The 24,264-nt window shown below is 44.0% G+C and overlaps 1 protein-coding gene across 10 annotated transcripts in view; it reads left to right on the top strand.

The window, feature by feature from the left end:
• Window positions 1–6,395: 6,395 nt before the first annotated feature.
• The window catches only part of TNIK (TRAF2 and NCK interacting kinase), a 338,050-nt gene continuing 320,181 nt past the window's right edge, over window positions 6,396–24,264 (top strand). For 3 of the 10 annotated variants that reach the window (XM_088452398.1, XM_088452396.1, XM_088452394.1), the window contains exon 1: window positions 6,397–6,904. In XM_088452398.1, the coding sequence (XP_088308524.1) occupies window positions 6,848–6,904 (57 nt within the window). In that variant the 5' untranslated portion in view covers window positions 6,397–6,847. Of the gene's footprint in view, window positions 6,905–24,264 lie in introns of all 10 variants that reach the window. The other 7 variants (XM_088452395.1, XM_088452397.1, XM_088452402.1 and 4 more) reach the window with 5 other exon arrangements.

Here is a 24,264-nt window from a genome sequence, read left to right as displayed (position 1 = left end):
GATTGATCATCAGGGTGAATGCAAATGCATGTAGTGTGTGACTAATGAGTTTTATCTGTATAGCATGTGCCTGTGTTATCTGTACCATAACAGTTCGCATGGGGGCTGCTGCCGCCTAGGTTATGCTGTGTGAGGTCTGGAAGTTACAGGATGTGTATGGGCTATAGTGGGAGTAGAGGGGTCTCTGTGGGGTTGGCTGTAGGGTGAGTCGTGTGTGTGTGTGTGGGGATCTGACGTGGTGGCTCTGGGAGAAGGGGACAGTCTGTGACCTAAATTTGGAGGATGTGAGGCTCCCCTGCAGGGTGCAGTTACCTGATAAAACCCATCTCTGCTAGCCCCATGCCCAGTCCAGAGTTCGGCCGATGGGAGCAGAGAGCCGGGTCCCCCACTACCACGTGACACCCGTGAAGACGGAAGGATGGAGGTCTCAGGAAGAATTGAGAGTGAGGTTGATGGAAGCAGAGAGGGCTGGGAGCCATACCCCTGCTACCATGTGACACACGAGAGGAAGGAAGGAACTAGGCCTCAGGCAGCGATTGCATGAGGGGATGCTGCTGCTGCAGTGGCTGATTAAGGAGACGCTGCCAGCGCATCCTGCAGGACGGAATCGGTATGAAATACCGCCGGCGGTTCGATTCCTGGCAGCGGCAGCCTGACAGATGGACAGATCCCGGCAGCGCTGAAAATCCCGATCGTCCTCAGGTAAGTATATACTAACCTAACCTAACCCCCTAACCCTATAGACGCCTGTCATTTAACCCACGCCGGGATAAAGCAATCGGGAAGCCGGCTGTCGGGATCACGTCAGCCGGTTTCCCGATTGCATCCCCTGCAGGACCCGGTCATTTTTCAAATTTGAGTCTCTTTCTGCCTGTAGCACGTAAAAACATGTTATAGAGCGTATTTTGCAATCAGTGCTGGGTAATGGGATGCAAAGGGAATATTCAACGCAAGATGAAACTTGTGCCCAAGAATTATCTCACATAATACTTCTTTCAGTTTTCTATAAGGTTTAGTCTTTAATAATATATTATTTTAATTGTAATAGTTAAGCTGCATATCCACTACATGACTAAAGAACTATTGAACGATAACGACATCGTTATCGTTCAATCATTCATTATGTTGTGCAGTGGACATTGAGGGCCTGATTCAGAGCCGGTCGCAAAAAGCGAGCGCTCGCTCTGAATCAGGGCGGCCGCTTTTTTTTTTAAAACTGGCCTCTTGGCCGCTCGCTAAGCTGTGGGTAACCACCCACAGCTTTTGCGAGCAGCCAGGTGATGGTCGCGACCATCGGGCTTGCGACGAGACCCTTGTGGTAGGGTCTCGTTCCCGCAAGCCCCAGTGAGCTTCCTGCCTAATAGAGCAGGAAGCTCACTACTGACATCACGAGTGATATCAGTAGGGCCGCCCTCAAACAGCAAGCGTTCCTTCGGGAACGCCTCCGTTTGGCCAGCCACCCCCTACCCGCCTACAAAACGGGGCGAGCTGTCGATCAACATCGACAGCCACCCCGTTTGTAGCGAGTCCCGGGGTCCTACCACTGACCTGCTTGCGAGAGCATAGTTCTTGCGAGCGGGTCGAAATAAGGCCCTCAGCCCACACTGAACGATATATTGTTCAGTATGGGAACCCTCCCTGATCCCTGAACCTCAACAACCTGACTATATCATCAGGTTGGACAGCAGGTTTGGGCGATGAGCGACGGCGTCAACGACCAGCGGTCCAGGGAGTCAACGACCAGCACGATTAATGTATAACAATTATCGTTCATTTATATCGTGTAGTGGATATGCGGCTTTACAGTACCCTATGACTATGTATTAGCTACCCCATGACTATGTACATGTACCATAGATAGATAATTTCTGCTCTAATGTTATCATTGTTACCCTGTGGCATACTTGCCTACTCTCCTGGGACTGCCAGGAGCCTCCCAAACATCGGATGCCACTTCCGGCACCCCGCAAGAGCAGGTCCCCTGCAACCCTCCTTGCTCCTGCCGCGAAAGTGGGCTGTCCGGGGGTGCAATGACACGGTTTACATAGAATTGCATCATTATAGCCCCGCCCCCTGCTCAGCCCTGCCCACTGCTTTATAATGCCGGTAATATCACCACCGCTCCGCCTACTTAAACCACTCCCACCCTCCCTGCTGCACCTCGGAGTGGGCTACCAGAATGTCAGTAAGTATGCCCTGAGGTATTAATAATATGGCAGAGACTCTGCATGTAAAACACCCCACATAGGACACGCCACTGACTGGCGTGTGCTCACTGTACATGATAATGAGTAAATATAGCAGACCCGGCCGCTGCTCCTGACTGAAAGCACGTGTGTATGGCCACTGGGATCAATAGGTTCCATCCCTATCAGAGTTTGATTAGTCCCAATGGAGCCCCAGACAAGACACTGGTTTGGGCCCCCTCCATCTTTTCTCTGTATGATAGTAAAATATACATAAATACAGGTTAGAGTAATCCAGTCCCCTCTGTGCACAATGGGCCCAAGACAGGAGCCTAGGTTTACTAATGGATGATCCAGCTCGGATCTCTACACCCATTTACATTGTTTTATTAGCGTGTAAAAATGCTAGTAATAGTATAATTTCTGATGCAAACAGTAAGCGCTATTACAATTTTGTGCCCATTGTGATATGAACAACATAAAACATTAACTATTCAGTGTTGTCAATATTTGGATTCAATTAAACTTTCTAATGATCTAAATGTATAGTTATCTGCACTGTAAGGGCAAGCCTGTTATAATATAAATGTCAACATAGTGCCAGGTGCTGCAGACTATAGTAATAAATGTTATAAATAACGTATTTTTTAGCAGGAATATTTTAGAATAAACTGATCTAGCTTTAAAAAAGAGGAGGGGTTGAAAGAACCAACAATCAGGCGCTGCCTAATAGTGATACAGTGATAAAATATTTAGAAATAAAATTTGAATGCGGCTCTCTAGTAAATGGAGGGGCTGATCTAGCTTTAGCATAGAGCTCCACGCAACGGGTACATCTGCCAACTTCTCTCCAAAGAAAGCATCGTTGAACTCAATAAAGAGTTCCTGGATGTTGGGATTGGGATCTATCAACTCCCAAACCTCATCCACTATGGCAGTGTTTCCCAACCTCGGTCCTCAAGGCACACTAACAGTCCAGGTTTTAGTGATATCCTTGCTTGAGCACAGATGGTTTAACCAAAATAACCGAGGTACTAATTAAGGCACCTTTGCTTAAGTATGCCTATCCTTAAAATCTGGACTGTTAGTGTGACTTGAGGACCGTGGTTGGGAACCCCTGCACTATGGTATGTTCCTCATTGTGCTCCTCTATCCCCATTCTACATTCTAGATCGTGATCCCCCAGCAGTGGCGGCTCAAGGCACTGGCTAGTAGGGCCGTTGCCCGGAGTGCCATAGCCTGAAGGGAAAAGTCCAGCACCCGGCCTGAACATCTCACCACCGCCTGGCTCTAGAAAAACCCACCCACTGGCGGTATTGTTATACGTTCAGGGGGAGGGGGCGACAGAGTGCAGCACAGGGGCACTAGGCGTAGAGAAACCTAGCGCCGGCCCTGTCCCCCAGTAGTTTACTTACCTAAAAAATACCTCCTTCTTGCTGCTGCTGTCTCGGCTCATCTAACCAGGGGCAGATTCGCCATAGGCCTCACTGAGAATATTCCCTGTGGGCTTACGTACCTGCTGGGCCACCTGTCGATCTGAATTTTTTTTTTTTTTTTTTTACATGTGGCCCGTCTGCTAGAAAAGGCATAAGTCTATGGGCACTAAGACCCGGCACAGCTCTGCACGGTGGCATGACCTCAACTAGGCACTTCTGCGCATGCATGGCTTCACACGCTGTCTTTCTCTCCACGTCCTGTGGTGCCTGACGCTGTCTACTTTTGCATAACAATCAGACATCACTGGTGAGGAGCTAGACTGCTGTTTTCACACACTGGGCCTGATTCAGAGCCGGACGCTATTTGCGCAAGCTCGTTCAGAAAAAGGGGCCGGCTATTTAAATTGAGTGCTCGCTCTTTGCGGTCTGTTGACGCCTCTATGTCTGAGCGAGCGAACGAAACATGCGCCTGCTATTTTGTAAAGACGCCCCCTGGCCGCTCGCATCCTACGTCATCTCCGCTATTTATTAATCGAGTACATCAAAAGGCGTCTGAACTGCTCACAGTGCTTGTGGTAGGTTTATCCTACCGCAATCATGCGAACAGTTCAGGCTAAGAGACAACCAAGTGACGTGGTCGATGACGCTGCTTTGTTAATTATGCACACCCTTAAAACGCCCGTTTTGACCGTTTGGCACTGCGTTCGGATCACCACTCCCCGTTTTCAAGCACCTTCCCCTGTTACCACCCACAAACGCCTCATCCTGTCACTCAAATTAGCAGGCACTCGCTATTTTGCGAGCGCTCGATTTCCAACCGCAATGACTGGTTGGCGCATGCGCATTACGACCCATATGCATGCGCAGATGTGCGAACATCGCTCGGAGCGAACGAGCAGCCGCTTACGAGCAGCTCTGAATCAGGCCCTCTGTCTCTGCATGCAGGACTTTGGCCCTGATTCAGAGCCGGACGCAAGTGGCTGCTCGTTCGCTCCGAGCGATGTTTGCCCAACTGCGCATGCGTACGGATCGTAATACGCATGCGCGAACCACTCAGTGCGGCCGAAATTCATGTTCTCGCAAAATAGCGAATGCCTGATAATTTGAGTGACAGAAAGAGGCGTATGTGGGTGGTAACAGGGGAAGGTGCTTGAAAACGGGGAGTGGAGATCCGATCGCAGGCGTGCTTAAAGGTCAAAACGGGCGTTTTATGGGTGTGCATATTTAAAACAGCAGCGTCATTGACCACGTCACTGGGTTCTTTTATAGCCAGAACTGCTCGCAAAATTGTGGTAGCAAAAACCAACCACAAGAATAGCGAGCAGTTCATACCCTGGTCGATGTACTCGATTAATCTAATAAATAACGGACATGACGTAGGATGCGAGCGGCCAGGGGGCGTATTTTTCCAAAAAACAAACGCAAGTTTAGTTCGCTCGTTCAGACCTAGAGGCGTGAACAGACCGCAAACAGCGAACGGTTCATTTGAATAGCCACCCCTTGTTTTAGAACGAACGACCGCAAATAGCGAGTGGCTCTGAATGAGGGCCTTTGCTTCCTGATCGTGGAGAAGTGTTCATACACCAGGTACTCACTGACACTTGGAGGAGCCCCATAGGAGTCACCTATCTCTTTCCAGCACTGGTTCTCACAACAGGCTTCATTCGCTGCTAAGAGGCTGGTCTCAGTGATCCCAACCATTCCTTCATGTGAGTTCTGTGTTTTTCCCCCAAAATTCTTCCTAATCAGTACTGCCATACCACAGCTGCTGTGCAGTTGCCAGTTACACTCTGAGGGCCCTATTTATCAATATTATTTTTACTAAAAAAACTTGAAAAAGGGTGTTTTCACACCTTTTTACATTATTTTAGTATCACATAAATGTATTTAAAGGGTTTTGGAGCAGTTTTCATGAAAAACGACTCCAACTCCTTTAATTCCCATTTCTGTAGTAAGTAGATCGCATTTTCCATACTTGTAATGGTAAATGCGATTTGCTTGAAATGTATCAAGGGGAATTGTTACAAAATACCGGAGGAGAGCCTTGCGATAACAATGCCACCTGGAGAAATAGCGTTAAGCAGGGTTCCTCCCCATTTCTCTGACTCCTGCTCTGTGTAGGCAGAGCAGTGCAGGGAGCGGGCCCCTGTCATCAGCTTTGTAGTCTAAATAGAGCACAAGCTGATCAGTGTAAAACAAAATCATAGTTTAAAAAAAACAAAATCACCTGCCTTGGAACCGGCGATCAGTGACCTCCTCTGAGCGGCGGATCAGCTGAGATGCAGGAAAATGCCGGCAACTGAGATGCACTCCTGCATCTCAACTGACTGCAGCATCAGCTAATTCGCCAGTCAGTGGAGGTCACTGCTCAGCCCCCTGTGCAGGTAAGTGTCCTTTTACACTAGGGGCAGGAGGTCTAGGGAAGCAGCCACAGGGGCAGGGCTAAAGATGGGGTGGGGGCTCAGTGGCAGTGGAGGGAGGACAGTGGAAATGTGACCCAGGCAGAAGGGGGCCATGGTAGAGGCAGAAGAGGGAGTAGTGGTGGCGGCTCTGGTCACCTATATATGAGGCCAATTTCAAAAAATTTTCCAGGGCCACTTGTTCCCAATCCGCCCCTGGAGGCTGCTCAATGTGCCCGAAATGGGAGTGTTGATAAAAAAAGAAAAAAAAAGAAGATGCTGAGTAGCTGCCGTGTCAGGTGCTTTACTTAGCAGGAAGGCGGCGGCGAAGTCCTGCCTGCTCACACGGGGCTTTTGTCTGCGGCACTCCTCTAATCATAGTACATGATGGTGTAGTGTAGTGGTGAGAGGAAACCGCAGGCTCTGCAACTGTGCAACATCGCTGCCGGGAGACCCACCTCCTGGTGTTTGGCTCCACCCAGGAAACCGTGACAGCGGCAGCTCTCCTCCATCCTAGGCTCCCTCACTGTGTATGTGCCTCATTACTACACTGTCCATCCATACAGCATGTCCCACATACATCCCCCCCGGCCTCGCTGAGAGACCCGCTGCACTGACAGGCGCACACCGTCTCCTCGCGGGCGCAGTGACAGGCGCACACCTTCTCCTCCAGGGCGCAGTGACAGGCGCACACCCCTTTTTCTCGGACTCCGGGCGCAGTGACAGGCGCACACCTCTGGCTCCCGGGCTCCGGGAAGCGCCACAGCCGCACGCTGGAATAATAGGACAGGTGGAGCCGGCATAATAAGAGCACAGAGGAGGAAACATGGCGAGCGACTCCCCGGCTCGCAGCCTGGATGAGATAGACCTGTCTGCGCTGAGGGTAAGGAAGGAGCCAGTGCTGGGCTGCTGTGGATGAATGGGAGCTGTCTGTAGCCATGTAGCCGCGTTATCTCTCCATCATTCTCCGACAATTCGCTACTTGTCCTGTCACTGCCTCTGGAATGCTTGTACAGTCTGCATGTACATACGTGTAGGCTTCTATAGGAGCTATGTACGTGTGATGCACGTTATTCCACAGCTGGTGACCTGCAACATTAGGGGAATAATCGCCTCATTCCTGCAAATATACAGCTTTATTCCATTTCTATGTTAGAGTGGCAATGCAATGACCGTCTATTTATGTACAGAAGGGATGTCATAATGTCCCTGTATATATGTACGTGTGTAATTGATTGTAAGATGTAAATAGTGAGATATATATAGCTTGCTTTTTTGACGGGTGTCTGGCTGATGTGTGAATGTATGTTACAGGCTTCGATGCCATGGCCCTTCCTTTATTCCCATGGTCCTATAGGTAAAGATGTGTCTGCAGTCTGGTTGGTCTCTCTCCCCTTTGTATGGCAGCAGTCATCGAGAACTCTGGAAATTTCACCTTTACTCTTAATATTATAGGAACCAGATTGCATTTTAATAGCTGTTTTCTTATCATTTGTTGGATTTCAGATATTGATGTGACATTCTTCTACTATATGCATTGCCTGAGCAGTGCTTGCCTGCCTTGGAGCCTGAAACAATAAGGTGGATGGCATAGTAACCAGGCATTTGTGTTATGCCCTGGGGTCAGAGGTTTGCCGTTAGAACAGGCTATTACCATGCCATTTTGGTGGTTCTTGTCCTTTCTATACTATCAACACATTGATGCTAACCAAGCGTTTCCTCTTCCCATCCAGCATTTCCCACAGCATGCCATCCATTATTATAAGTGGCTGCCATGTTCATTCTTATCTAATGTGCATATGCACTGGAAAAGCATGCAGGAATAGTGCTATGTATTGTGTAGATGCTACTGACAGTGGTCAGTGAATTACCAAGCATCTTAACCCCACGCCTTCTTGAAATGACCTATGCTAATAAAATTACAGCAGTGTCTTACATGTCATGCTTACATGATTTTTAAGAAAATAGTCTCTTTGTATGTCTTGATGTGTCAGACTGTTTCACAGTCAGTGAGATTAAACATGGACAAGGCTAGTCATATTTCTTGAATGAAAGACTGGCATCTGCTCTATTGTACAGACTCTCTGGCTATCTCAGCCCCTTTTAGCATTAATACAGTGTAAAATATTAAGATCCCTTACCATTTACTCCATGGATCCAGAAATGTTGTTACAAATGACCAATTGTTTACTGCATCTCTGAGCACATAGAAAAATACATGGCATTTAGATTAGTGCAGTTTTTATTTGTCAGGGCAGTGCGGATTGAGAATGTAATAGACCTATTTACTAATCTGTGCAGCCTAAAGTAAAGGACATTACCTGGTATCCTGTTGGTGATGGATGGTTTCAGCCTACACTCCTGTTTGCTCTGTAGGACTTGGAAGAATTTATGAGGACTGTAGAAGGTCAGAAACTATAGTGATGCATTGATGGCTTCCAGTTATTTCACACTGTCTGAATCGGGATCAATAGTATATTTGCTGCCTGAGCTGAAAATAAAGAAGTGCTTAGAGTTTTCCTATATTGCCATTCATTAGGTTCTCCCCCACCTCACTGTTTTGCCTTGAGGTTTATCCGAGGGTCAAATGTATAAAGCAGAAATTACCTTGTGCATGTGACCTGTCCATGCAGAATTTCTAGAATACATGTTATCATAGTCTATTTGAATTTTGAACCAGGCCTGTCAGGTATCTTATCTGTAGTCATGTGGGGGTGCCAGAATGTCTGTTTAACCATACTACCTCTAAGGGCCATATCCAATTAGCCCCGAACACTATTCGCACGCTAATTGTTCCCCGAGACCGGCGAAAAACGGGGATTTTCGCCGATTATCCCGAATTTTGCCATTCTTTTTTTTTTTCTCTTTCTCCCTATCCTATTAATTTGGGCAAAATAATAGGATAGTTCACCCGTTAACACATAGGTCTGCGAGCTTATCGCGACTCCTATGTGTTCTCGACCTTTTTTAGGGCGAAAAAACGGCACTTACCGTGTATTATTTTTCGGGACACATCAGGTCAAGAAAAAAACCCCCTGAGAAGTGCCGTTGTCAAGCCGACTTCGGGGCTAATTGGATAGCCCCGGGCGAGCTAATTAGCCACGGTAATTTACCGCGGCTAATTGGATATGGCCCTAAATGACTTAGAATTACCATGTTAACTTGTGTTGTCCGGTTTCCTTTATTTACATTGCTACTTTTTTTTTATTTTTTTTATTAAAAGAATGTTAGACAAAACTAGTAGGATAAAATGTATTAGTAGCCTATATTCGTTGCAAGTATGTAATGTAAAGATGATCCAATAAGTGGTAGACACCATGATCTATTTCAGTAGACTCACATGTGGCCTCCACAAATGAGCAACATTTTCTGCCATATATCATAGAGGGGAAGGCTGCCATTGTTTGGCCTTGGGTGGCTGGTAGTATAATGGAAGCATAAATTAGTGACCCTTTATAGAAGGAATGCGGTGTTTGGAAATCATGAGCCAGAAGCTATCTTCCTCTTCTTTACAAACTTTACTCTTGCAGTTTGTATGATGGCTAGTGTAGGTCAGTGAGAATGATGGCTAGTGTAGGTCAGTGAGATACAGTAAATAACCCCTCAGAAAAGGTGATTTTATAAAGTGATTATACACTGCTGAGTGTTCTCACTTCATCATAGCAGGAAGCCAAACCTTAGCACCAACCCTCACCAGTACAAATATGAGGCATGGAGGGTCACTTGCCCCCTTTATCCTATCGCCGCACTCTTCTGCCACCATCCTGTGCAGTGTTCATTTGTCACAATATAGACTAAAGTGAGAAGTAACTTCTTGTCAGACCACAGATTGTGACACTGTAGACGGTGGTTAAAAACAAGGATATGCTTATTAGTATGTGTCCTAGTGGTTAGTAATTTACTGTATCTGAGTTGTCTGGATTACCACTGCATGATCGTGAATAACATTTTTGTTTCTATGTAAAGGGGCCTATCCACTAGGCGACCTGAAAGACTGAACGTCTAGCGTTCAGGCCTTCAGGTCGCCGAGGCGTGGTGCCCGCACTGAAAGGCGTTCACTGTACGTCACTCAGTGCAGGAGCGCGACCTCCTATCTCTGAACATGCCAAACCTGACGAGCATGTTCAGTAGATAGTCGGGGTCAGCAAGGACCCAGCGTGCACACACATCGCTGGTCCTTGCCGGCTATCCATTACCCGACTTTGTGAACACTGCGACCAAAACCTCCTGGTTTTGGTCGGATTGTTGACAAAGTCGTGTAATGGATAGACCCCTTAAGAGATTGTCAGCTAATTTCAAATAGCTATTACTGTAACTGCCGTGCTAGAGTTTATCTTTCAGTATATTTTATTACTTATAGAAGAACCACATCCATTGTTTGTAAACACATTTAATGATTTGTTATAAATTATTGTAGTGAATATATTTATTATAGTTTGATTACAAATATCCATATAATGGATTAAAGTGAATAGAATCAGAAGATTTTACAATAATATTTAAGTTGTACTTTCTGTAGTTTTAACTTGGAATCCAGCAAAAAATGTAAAACACTACAATGCTCTCTGTCTTGTGTTATTAGCAGCGTAGTGGATTTTACGGCTGATTTTGACCCTAGATCGTTATTTTTAAACTGTGAATTTGTAATTGTATAACCATATATTTGCAAGTCAGGTACAGTAGGTTTGTTCACATTTTTGTCTGTTACCTGGCTTTTGTATTTTAATAACATGCCAATTTGTAGCCTGTCAACTCTAATTCAAGGGATGTAATCATAATGTTGACTGTAATGATGTCAGCAACATTGAACATGTCGACATGTTCAAAATGTTGATACGTGAAATGCCGACATTCGGCAAAGAGAGAGAGGAGGGTTTGGGTTAGGCCGCAGGAGGCAGGACCAGATTATCAATGGGAGCGCATGTCGTTGCAGCCATAATGCATAACAATTACATTTGTATTTCTAGTTTTCTCACAACATTTTGTAATTTTTATGTATTTAGGGAGACAGTGGGGCTGATAGTGTATAGGGTGTACACACCCACACAGCACTGGTCACAGCTCCTCCCTTTCTCAGTATAGGCCCTTGAACATTTTCAGCTTCCGGTCCATGAGGCCCTTAATCCGGCCCTGACAGGAGGGATAGGTTACAAGAGGAGAAGTTAGGAATAGGCACTAGGGGGAGAATTTGGGGTGTCAGTTAGCCATACTTACTGCCAGGAAGCGGTGCACAATGAGCTGGAAATCATCAGAATGTCACTGTTGGACCTGGGAAGACATCGCTTGAGCCATCATACCGGCCATACCAGGTAAGTTACCACTAGACCACCAGAGATGTTTTGCCCACATTCTAAAATTGTTAATGTCGGCATGCCAAGCATGTTGACATTATGAAAGTTGACAAAATATATTACATCCCTAATTCATTGCTAGTGTAATGCATTCAGGGATCTGTTAGGTTAGACATTACTTTGACAGATGTCATTGATCTGTTACACCATAGAAATTTTTTTAAGAGAGGACCCTAACTGTGAAGGTTCCTTGATTCCACCAGTGAACACATTAGTGATTTGTCCAAGCTCTTTGATCAGAATGCTGGTATATATGACTATGTTTACATCTGGCACAAATGATATTCTAGTAGAGTTATTGTCCCTTTACGACAAAATGGTACTATAATGCTTATTACCGTAAATAACCCTTCTAAACCAATCAATTATGCTAGTGACTGGTTTGCACACCTGCTGTTTTTTTTTCTTTAATAAACAAAGAACCAACCACAGCTAACTCTAGAATTATGACTGCCTATGCATATAAGTATCCACAGAGGTTTATTTCCCATAATGCAAATGTGATAGGCAAATCTAGTGGTGGTGACTGCCATTCATAAGATTTGTGAACCAACAGAAGTACAACCCTGTCCATCACCACATAACTGAACCTAGGCTGGACAAGTAAATGCGATTTACTTCATTTAATAATCAAATTTAAACTTTTGGCCTAAAAATAGGATATCCGGTGATTTAAGAAAGTTTGGGAATCACTTTCTAAAGCGAAAGGTTTTTTTGTTTTTTTAAATGTATTTATTGTAAAGATCAGACACAGCAGTTATACAATACATAGTCTGTGCAATGCAAGGAACATATATAAAGAGGTAAGTAAATATACAAATAACCAGTCCAACCAATTGTATAAAAAGGGAGAGGTAGCATAGAAGAGGAAGAGTACCAGTGAAAGTAACAACACGTATTGTCAAGTGCAGAATTCAGATATATGCAGCTAACCTTTGATGGGTCATAGGAAAAGTTGAAGGCGGAAAGTTAGTACTAGAATTAAAGGTGTAGGGGAGAGGAACCATTATTTCAACTGCCAATGAGCTTAATTAATTTTTTTTTTTAATAAATACCTTTCCTGCCTGTTGTTTACCACATGATAAACATGTCTTAAAAGCTGCAGAATTTTCATTGTTGGAGGACACTACAGCTACAGTAACGTGTTCGTGAAGAATCGTATAACTATACATGTCTTTTTCACATATTTTCCAGATATGTTTTGGTGACATCCATCATCCCCAAGCAAATTCTTAACCTTTTCTACATATAAGCCCTACACTAGAAGCATTGATGCAAGATGCTGGACAGGTAGTCTGTTACAGAAGTAGGACTCCTGGTGGTAGTGGTACATTAAATTTATTTTTAAGACAGAAATGCCCCGCTAACAGTCAATCAGTGTCTTTGAGTTACTGACCTGCCCTTACTTACCACACCACTTTTTTTTTCTTATTTATGGTTTATTTGAGGTCAGCATATAATGCCAATGTTGCAAAAAAAAATCCTCTCCGGTATAAGGCTAGGTGATACTAGAACCTAGATAATATGAATACTTTAGTATAAAGTGTCTTTCTTCTCATATACTATTAATACAACAATCTTTTTTTTGCCATACATACATAAGTACATTGTATGGGGTTTGCGCATGGCAATAGCAGAAGTCCAGACAGCAGAATAGCTCTTGAAGGTGAAGGTAAATGTAGACAATGTAGAAGTACATGGTGACAATGATGGATTGAAACAGGACAGGCAGTTTCAGTATAGGACTGAACACTTTTGCAGAACAGGTCTAGAGACTCTCGATATCAGTAAAAAGAGAGCAGAAACTTTGGAACATGGCTAGAATGCAGGAATATAAGTGCATGATAGGAAAACCTGGAACAGAGGATGGGGGATTAGATTTTAATTTTTTTTTCTGTATGCTCTAGACCAGTGGTTCTCAAACACTGTCCTCAGGACCCATCACAGTTCACGTATTGCAGGTCACCCAGCAGGTGCACAGGTATATTCATTACTCACTGACACATTTTAAAAGATCCACAGTTGGAGTAATTATTTCACCTGTGATTCTGTGAGGAAACCTGGAAAACATGCACTGTTGGGGTCATGAGGGCCGAGTTTGAGAACCTGTGCTCTAGACCAGTGTTTTTCAACCACTGTGCCCTGGCACACTAGTGTGCCGCAAGCGGTTGTCAAGTGTGTCGCTCAGTGCACTTGTACTAGTGTGTTTTATTCCTGTGGAGGCCAATGTGCATGTATTTTTAATGTGGGGGCCATGGTGTATGTTTGCTCACTGGTCGCGCATGCTGTATCGCCGGATGGTGTGCCTTGGCAATTTTAAAATCATGTGTAGTGTGCCTTGAGTTGAAAGGTTGGAAATCACTGCTCTAGACCAAGAATGCATAACCGATGTTGGTGTACCTATAATAGTTGGTGTACGTATGGATAATCTGATGTCTTAAGTGTGGCCCAGCCAGTTGTGACTGACCACCTGCAAAGCTTAGACTGAAACTGTAGGGAGGGCAAAGGTACCCATCCATCTGCGATAGATTGTAGCGATCCTGCGATGCTGCAACCCGGCATCGCAGGATTGCAGAAATCCAACATGTCGGATTTTCCCGATATCACGATCAAAAAATGATCGTGATTGTCTAATCGGGGACATTTAACATGTACAATTTCAGCGATCCTGCGACAGATTGCCAAACATCGATGGTGGCTGGTCAGCGTTTCCACCTGGCAGATCGGCATTTCCAATCGCAGGATTGCAGAAATCCATCGCAGATGGATGGGTACCTTTTAGCCTTTGGGTGGCTTGGGGGTTCTGGTAGGATAAGGTTCAGCTTGACATTTTCTACAGACACCATGGTATCACCTGGATGCTGGGAGTGGGGCAGCTGAAACTGCTAATCAGCGCACTCTGATCACTTGGTAGTGTGTGAGACAGTTGGCCATGCAGTCATCTCCTATTACTGTCCCCTTGAATTGTACACCCTCTAATTCAAATTCCCAAAAGTATCCTATGTAACCCCTCATTAGTGGGACTTTATACTGTGTGGAATACACAATTATACCAAGCACAATTTTCCACATCACAACAGTTCTGTTCTATATACAAATCCCATGGGCCTGATTCTGAGTTGGGCGCTACTGAAAAACTGATCTCCTGGATATCTACAATTTGTGATCGCCAACTGCGCATGAACCACACCATGCTTACACACAAGGACGGAGATCAGATTGACCATTTTGTAGCCGTTTTTACAGCGCCGGACCCCCGCGCCGACGTGGGACTCAGGAGAGGTAAGTAATTCTATGGGTGCGGGGGCCCCCCTGGACCCAGGGACCCGTGTTCCCTGCACCCATTATAGATACGCCCCTGTGTTGTATAGAGCATATCCATAGATATATTTTGCACATGTGTGTATTTAGTAAAGAAGCTAAAATGCAATGTGTTTGAGTTTTAACAAGATTTATGAAGATTTAATTATCTAAAACAACTGCATGAGCAACATAAAATAATCCGTATATTATAGGAGCATCCTATAATGTTTCAAGAATTGACAAATTACATTTTCCCTGAAAGAAAGACTAGGAATCTTTGCACCATACTATGCAATCCACTATTGTCATCTTGTGAGCTATTTAATTGCCTAAGCAGTAACAAATAACTCTTAAACATGTGGTGACAAATCAGTTTAGACAAAGAATTTTATGTTGCACAACTTTGTATAAGCAACAAGATATACAACTTAAATTTTTTTATTTTATTTATGGTAATCAGAAAAGACATGTTTCAAAATTATTATAACTATAATTAAATCATTGATAATTTGGTGGATGCAAAAATGTTTCTAAGAATACAAAGTATTTATTGTCCTGTAACAAAATTTAATCAAAGAAAAGGAACCTTCAATTTGAGTTATCCGTGAAGAGACTATTGGAAGCTTGAGACTCATTTAAATCAATTTAGATCAAAAGAGAATGTTGGTAATGATCTGAGGGCCTGATTCAGAGCCGGACGCTCTGACAAAAGCGCTCGCTCTGAATCAGGGCCCTCCTACCTAAAATTGGAGCGGCCTCCTGGCCGCTCGCATAGCTGTGGGTGACCACCCACAGCTTATGCAAGCGGCCAAAAAGATGGTCGCGATGGTCAAGACCATCGGGCTTGCGACGAGACCCTGTGGTAAGGTCTCGCTGCCGCAAGCCCAGGAGTGCTTTTGGCTCTATCAGAGCCAAAAGCACTCCCACTGACATCACTAGTGAGGTCAGTGGGGCCGGCCCCAGACGGTAGGCGTTCCCATGGGAATGCCTCCGTCTGGGCAGCAACGCCCCCGGCACGCCCACCAAAGGGGGCGTGCTGTCAATCACCATCGACAGCACGCCCCCTTTGGTGCGAGACCCATAGCGACGGCTTGGCCATCGCTATTCGGGTCTCGCGCATGCGCACGACGGAGCTTCCTCCGGCATGCGCACTAGGGCACCATCGACCCGCTCGCGAGCGGTTCTGAATCAGGCCCTGAGTCTATAGATTGTGGGGTAGTCTTAAAATGAATTTACTTTCACATAGTTTTTACCTCTTCAGCTGAGGACGAGTTGGACTCGTCTACAACACATGCATGAAAAGTGCGAAGTATGAGTTGCACTTCACGGCTGAAGTGCATATGGGGGAAGGGAATCCTAAAATTCCTAGAGTTGAGGGCCCTCACAGTCCCAGATCTCCCCCATTTTGACTTTATAAAAGTGAGGGTTGTCCTTAGTTGATGCAGTTGGTCGTCTACACTTTAAAGTGCTATGCCTTCTTGGGCTACAATGTTCATTCAGATTAGTAAAATAAAATGCATTACAATTTTCAACTGCAGATTTTATTATTTAGAACCTATGTATAGAATCCTGCTTTTGCTGTTTTAGAAATGCAAGCTGCTGCCAAAACGACATATTGGGCCTGATTCTGAGGGTGATGCAGCTGCACCCGTGTATGTGTATATTGGAGCTAGCCCGTTAGCGATGCTTCCCTGGTGCACCTCCACGCGCCTGACTGTGCAAGGACTGAGACGTCTGTAGGTGTTGAAATACCGATTGGTCTTGAATCTTGCACCAGCCCTATGCAGGTTCCTCTCCGCATTTGTGTATGGCCTCCTGTGTGAGCTTTGAGTGTCTGTGTACGCAGCCACTTTAACTGACACACCCATAAGACTGACCATCTCCCTGCCTGCTCTAAGCCACCTCCATTTCACCGCTCAGGAACGCCCATTACTTTGCCAAGACCTTTCTGATACAATGTGTCTTGAATACGACAGCGCCTTTGTGTATACAATTTGTGTAACGCATGCTCCATATGAGTTTTGTCAGGGTTTTTTGTGCATGTGCAGTAGCAAAAGAATTGCTCAACTACGTAAACATCGGTATTGTGTGCGGCTCAGAATCCGGCCCATTATTTGTAGCTGCCGGTTAGTAAAAAAAAACACATTTGCCTTTAATTCACTTTCTTGCGATTTCAATAACCAAAAAAAGAAAAACAATAATTTTGGGCAGATTGTCTTTGCTGTGTAATGCTGGGTGCACACTGAGACGAAGCACCGGTCAGATTTGTAAGCTATACACACTTACCAATCTGCCGCTCCATATATCTGGACTGACATCACAACCACCTAGTTAAGATGCCAGCATTGGCGGTCCCTGCAGCCAGTGTACGGGCAGTCGGCAGGTCGCCCATACACTTGGTAAATCTGACCACATCAGAAACCTATGGGGGTTGCGGGGCAGGCAAAAATGGAGGGACAGCAGCAGATATCAGATATATGCTGCCACTCCCACCATAATACATATGGGGGATACTTAATATTTGCGGGTATCTTGTTTTGGGGGAAAACACCACAAATATTAAATTATAAATGGGCCCCTGAGAGTGATGAGAGATAGATGATCTTAGTAGACTCCAAACACCTTGGGGGGGGGGGGGGAGGGGGTCCGTGTTTCCTTACCTGGGGTTAGGAGGCCATTAGACACTACTAGAAAATAAACGTGTGTACAAGACCTGAACTGTCACCTCTTCCAAGATAACAAAACCATTTTGTTTAGTGATACTTTATTTAACTCGGAGAAAAGAATGTGAGCGCTAAAGACAAGTACTATTGGATGAGTTAATAAAAAATGTAATTACAATAAAATTGCATTTGTAAAGAAACAAATGAATGAAGTATCAATCATTCAATAAATCATAGAATCATGGACCAGCAAATCGCATAAATATACAATGTATTCAGTGTGCACTAATGTGACAATTCAAGCTACAATATGGAAGGATCATTCACTAAAATCATAAGTTTAGTCTCCAGACTGGTTACTTTCTAAAGGTACTGTACATGAGTTCAAGTTCCATATTGTGCAATGTATAGGTCACGGAGTTTAAAGTCTATGGACCAAAGATGGTACTCACAAGTGCATGCAGGGATTCGGCAATATCCTCCTGTAGACTTTTAATCTCCAAGCTGTATATGACATGGCATACTGGGGTAGTCCTGATACTGACAGGAGACTGTGCTCACTGAGGTTGGTCAGAGACCCGAATACTTCTCATTAGGTCTTTTGATCCCTGCGCTGCACGGGAGACCAGTGTGCCGGGCTAATCCTTACAATCTGACACGGACAGCGAGACCTATCCACGTGGTCTCTAGGTCAGCTGTATGCTGTGTTGTTCCAGATTTTGGAGTGTGGCGTTAATAGTCAGGATCACCGTGGTAGGTATTAGTAGCCGTGCAATGATGGAAAAGGTCCCTGTTGCTAGGAACAAAGCGACAATGTAGAATAGCTCTATGCATTCTTTTCTCCTGTTTATAGTTTAGTGGTTCTTGCAGACACCACTTTGTGAGCTGCAGACCGTACTAAGGAGTCGGAGGTTGATCCACAGCGCACTATTATATTTGTATACTTTAACTGGGCTGTTCATAAAATAGGACATACACCTTTTTATAAAGCCCCAACTCCATTATTAATTAAAGGGGTAATTTGGTAAGACCAATGCATATTTTGACAAGTTTGTGGACATAAGCATTTAGGACATATCTTTAGAGCAAATACAGAATTAGCAAAATGGCTTTTTCATGTGTTAGACTTTTTCTATCATGTGATTAGGAAATGATATGCAATTCCATGGAGTGCCTTAAGCTGGGTAGACACTATACTATCATCGGGCTGACCTGTCGGATATTGGGTCCTTGGCCCGAGAGTTGTTCAGTGTGTATACTGCACCAGGGCCAGTGGCAGAACTTCCGACAGGGCGCCTGGAGGCATGGATTCCAGACGCCGCCCACAAGCAGTCCCATCATGCCTCCCTGACAGTGCTTCCATTGCTTCTGGGAGTTAAGTTACTGATAGGGGCACGACAGTCAGTCCGAAACCTGTTGGATCCGTCACCGACATAGCATGTGTTGCACGCACTATGTTGGACCTGTTGGAAAGGCATAGTTTGGAGATTAAAGTTATTTTTATATGGAGATTGGCTCAATTCTACATATAAAAACTGTCACCGCAATGATCTGATTGATTGTTTGAAACAAAGCAGGACCTGTGTAATGTGTGCACTTCACATCTGTGGCGGGATGCATAACTTATCGCAATTTTCATTCGATGCCTCCCGCCACTCATCGCATGCATGCCAACGGTAAATACGCCGGTATGCATGAAGAGAAATGCAAAGGACAGCTCTCTCGGTAAGAGCTGTCCTTTGCGATAGAGGGACTTCTGTGTTTATGACCCAGAAAGCCCTCTGGTGTCCTTCTGCACCTGCGTAGAAGGATGTGTTCGCATTCCGGGTCTTGGGGCATATGAGAAATGCGGGCATATGGCATTTTCGTGGTTTGATCGCATTTCTAACATTGGTGCATCCGGTCCCTGGTTTATAGGGATCATTTCGGTCATCAGAATTTGACTAGTTGTCGGCAAATCTATTAGATGCTTACCTAGCAGTAGAAATACTCTATTTTTGTCAGCTCAGCTAGCAACTAATGACTTGTGCATATTTAGTCCTATCAGATGTTACAAACTAAACTAGGAATAAAACATCAGTGTTGAAGACATCTGTGACTTGTTTGTCAAACTACAGTAAAATGACATTGAGGGTCAAATTGAGTTGGGTACATTTTATTAACCTATTATTTTATAGAATTACAGACATAATTATGAATTTATGTAGTCTGCCCCCGAAAGTGCCGGAATTCGCAGCAATAAGGAATCCTTAAATACCGAATGTATCATTACTCTGCTGGGCGATCAGTAGAAGTAATGTGATTGCATCTGCGATCACTTTACTTTCTACTTCAGTCAACTGCTGCGCTACTGCTAGGTGTTGGAAAATTTATTTTTTGGATACATGGTAAACAATATAAATTGTAGTTTTTTTTTTTTTTTAATTGGACACATGTCTAAATAATACAAAGTTTAGATGGCACATTCTTTTGATCAACATTATAGGATAGAAATGACAGTCTTAGGCGTTCCACATATAATAAATATTAAGATATACTAACCATCCTTATCTAAGGAAAATAATGATAAGCACAGGACGGAGGGAATACAGGAAGCATATCTAATATGTAGTGGTCTTTATAGCTTTTTGATCGGGCAGTGCGCCATTCAAGAAGGAGGGCACATCTGCGTGTCCCAAAAGGGACGTGGCTTCCCTGCGGAGAGGTGTGGCCTTGTGACATGCCTCCTTTCCATCATTTTAGGGGGCTGGCTCAGCACTTAGAGATGCTGGGCTGCCCCCAGGTTCTCCCCGCACTGTGAGTTGATAATGATGCTGTGCACATGCGCACGGCATCGATTCGCTCACTGCTCGCTCCCCCCCCACATTTCCCACTCCACAGGACACTTCCAAACGACAGGGATAGGCGCAGCAGCACAGCAGAAGGTGGGGTGCTGTGGGCCCGCTGGCGCCCGGCTCTGATCAGTGGGTCGACTCCAAAAGGGCAGGAAGTGGTGCCCCTTACAACAGCCTACCAGGAACACTAATATGAATGCTAACTAGAGAACTATGAGATCTAGGTGAGGTGAGTATTTCAATTATCCTAAGTTTAAAGAGAAGGGGTTTCCTACTCTGTGCACATGGATTTTAATTATGCCCTTCTCTCATCCTTTATGGAGTCCATATCTAAGCTTTAAGATTTGCCTTCACATGTTGATAGAAGTAACATGTGTCGCCCCCCCCTCCCCTCACAATGTGACATGCCAAATACATTTTTCTTTTCTTTTTGTTAAATAAAGAGCCGGTGGGAGGGAAACTCTATTTCCACTGTGCTGCTATAACTGATTTTGTGTAGGTAGTATTTGATATAAAATACATTTACCCATACAATTGTAATATTGATATGCAGCAAATTAAGACATAGCCAACACCCAATCAAATGGCACTGTAGATCAGTCACCGTGATATTTGAGTTAGCCGATCAAATCATTGCATAAATTGGTGAATGGTAGAATTGCACTTTTTGAAGCCATCACTGAGCGATGTTTCGAAATCTTTTTATGCCTTTCATGTGTCTTGTTAAAATGATGAAGCTAATATTAGGCAGTAAATGAGACAGAAGTTTTGTGTTGAGTTAATAGTTTTTTTTTCTGTTCTTTTATTGAGGTCTACAGTAACCTATTTAACTATATTGACCAGTCTACCTGTGCTCAGAGCTAGATTAAGGATAGATGGGCATGTACCCTGGACCCTCCCCTGTGCCTGCCACTTACCATGAGACGTTTTTTTTCCCTTATTGCAGTATCAAAGTTAGGAAGGAGAAGGAGAGGATGGATCAGCTCTTGACTTTTGCGTAAGACATGAATGATGACACTATGCTCTTACTTTTATACAATAAGGACCTCTGGTGTTAATTGTCTGGAGCCCATATATATTTAATCTAGCAATTCCTGTGCTGGGCAGTGACCCCTATTGTAGTTACAATTTAAAAAAAAAATAGTATTATTTATTAATTGTAATAGGCAAAATTATATGTGACAGAACTGAGTACTTCCAGTGGCTGATGTAAAATAGACACTAGCCTAGCAGCATGTATTTTGAAGCAAAGGACCTTATTGTGATAAAAGTACTTTATTATATTAATGATATTGTAAATTGTCGTGTGCTGTTGAGAAACTGGGTCGAAAACAATGGCAAGAAAAAACACATTTTATATTTGTTCAAATGATGGCTAAAAGTGCATTTTGGTGTTCTTTTCCAAGCGCTTTAAATAAATTAATTGTGTCACGTTTTAATACTTTAGATTGCAGTTTTGAGAAGGAGCATAGAAGAAACTACTCCTTTTTTTGAACTTGGTTTTCAGGTGTTACAGCTGAAAAGTGCATTAACTTGAGACAGGTATGAATAAAGACGACATATTGGTAATGGCTCCAAGTCACCACATGGATAAATCCTCAAGTGAAACAGTAGGTGGGGGGTTAGGTTTAGGCACTTGGAGGAGAGTTAGGCACTAGAGTGAGAGGTTAGGGTTAGGCACCCCTTAGGGGGGAAAAATAGGGTTAGATATACTTACCTTATTAGCGATTGGGATCTTCACCCCTGCCGGGCTTCCACTGTCGGACCCTCCTAAAACCTATAAGTGGTAAACCGCATAATTGGGCATCTAGATACTAAATTCTACAAAAATTAACATTGCAATTCAAGTATCAATACTGCGATCCTGGGATATCCATAGGGGGAATCGAAGCAATAAGACAGTGGCAGTTACCCTACACTATTAGTCTATCTATTGGTAAGTAACACGGGCAAAGTATGTGGACACCTGAACATCACATTTATTTTTTCTTGTTGAACATCTCATTGCAAAATCATGGGCATTAATATAGAGCTTATTACGCCCCCTCCTCCCCGCTGGGTGTTGTGTAAAAGATAGACAATGTCTAGATAGACACCAGATGTTAGACAGGTTGACAGGGACAAAAGGTCGACATCATGAAGGTCGACAGGTACAAATGGTCGACCGTGTCAAAAAGGTCGAAAATAAATATATATATCACCTTAATTTTCACCCTAATCCTCCTTCCTGGTGCCTAACCATCGGGGTAGGTGCCTGACCCTAACCGTCCCTTCTAGTGCCTAACCCTCTGGTAAGTGCCTATCCCTCCCTCCTGGTACCTAACCCTAACCATCGGGGTAAAGTGCCTAACCTTCCGGTAAGTGTATATTTTATGTGTAATATCTACTGCCTAGTATTACATAATACTGGCATTTTCTTTCTGGAAGATCATTTTGATATTTCCATATCTAGCCTTTAAAGAGTTATATAAAGAAAAATGATGATTTCAACTATAGTGAATGCACAGCGTGATTTTAATACAGCATTTTCCAGCAAGCATTGAAAATTGTGATCATTTTGAATGTATGTTTTGTAAGTGCTCTGTAGGAGGGAAAGTCCATTTGTTTTCATTTAACACCTGCTATGAAACGTCATTTGCTATCTGCTCCCACTCGTTTTCTGAGCGGAGCTATATTCCTGGCAGAAAGTAAGTTTGCTGTCAGTACATATATATAATATAATGCAGTTGCCCTTTAGAATCAAATTTGAACATTTCCTCCCAAAGTGTTTCATGGATCTGGGTAGAGAGAGTCTTTGCTGGGAGATGGCACAAGCTGACCTGTGGAATGCAGTATGATAGATGTAACTGATTGGGCAAACCAACATTTCACTCTTCACCTCAGGCTGATGCCAAATTTTGACAGGCTTATCTATCCAATTCAGAAGAAAACAGGATGCACTATAACGCTACTGTTTGAAAGCAGAGCTGATTTAACTATTTGGACAGCATCCCATTAGATAAGTTATGAAGGTGTATTTGATACCACAGTCTAATCCATATCATTGCGCTGTTCCGCTAGGAGACTTATTCCTTCCACATTATATTTATAAAGCGGCTGCATATTTCAAAGCACCATACAATTGGGAACAAACGGTAATAATCTGATCAATCTAGCAAAGAAATACAATAGTTTGGCCTAAAATCCCAAGAAGACAGGCAAGCCCTGTTCATTTTAGAGGAATTAGAGCTTTGTAGTGAAATCCCTGGTTCCCCAGAATCCATAGGTTGCGCAGAATTGTCCACCACAAGTAAGCTGCCGTGACCAGTGCATCTGCGTTGGAAGATGGAGTTGCTGGTTTCAGCACGTCCCTAAAACGCAGGCAATGATTAGGTTGCGACTTCCGCCACTCTGCGACAGGAGCATCCTAGCACATGGGTTTCAGCGCAGTAAAGAATCCATCGGACAGCTGCGACCAAATCTCGACAGTGTCCGAGGCTGACTCAGGTCCAGAGTCTCTAAATCTACACCTTTGAAAAGACATTTAGTAACATACAAACTTATGAGGGACATAACCCATACTGTAATGTTCAAGTTGACAAGTCCATATTAGACCGTCCTCTATTATTACTAACGAGATAATATTCAGATAATGTTATAATATTATGAAACCAATCCTTGATCCCACATCCTATGCTGAAGATTGAGAAGTACTCCTGCTCTGTGTGTGACCAACACCTACAGTAGTTACTGTATCATAAGATTTATGGTGTCAAAATATCCTCAATGAGCCAGAGGTGACATACAGTTAGATCTGTAGTTTTATATTTTATTTAATATATTTACACATTTTCAGTCTCTGTCCTATTTGGAGTCAGATGGAACTTTGTATGTTCTCTTACCATGAAAGTGGATGTTTCAGAGTGGCAACAATGCGAGCACACAGAACCGCCCTGACTTGTGCGCGTGTATCCAAGCTCTGTGCAGTTTGTGTATACGGGGAAGGGAAGCCTGTTTCTGACTGATCTCTTGCACTAGCAGGGAGCTGGAGCAAGTGCTAATGATGAGAGTCGCAGCGGCTGATGTAAATTCAGTGGGCAGCACGGGTTTCCC

The sequence above is a fragment of the Taudactylus pleione genome, unplaced genomic scaffold, assembly GCF_031769625.1.
Source record: "Taudactylus pleione unplaced genomic scaffold, aTauple2 ptg000037l, whole genome shotgun sequence".
NCBI classification, from domain to species: Eukaryota; Metazoa; Chordata; class Amphibia; order Anura; family Myobatrachidae; genus Taudactylus; species Taudactylus pleione.
This window is presented reverse-complemented; position numbering and strand designations above follow the sequence as displayed.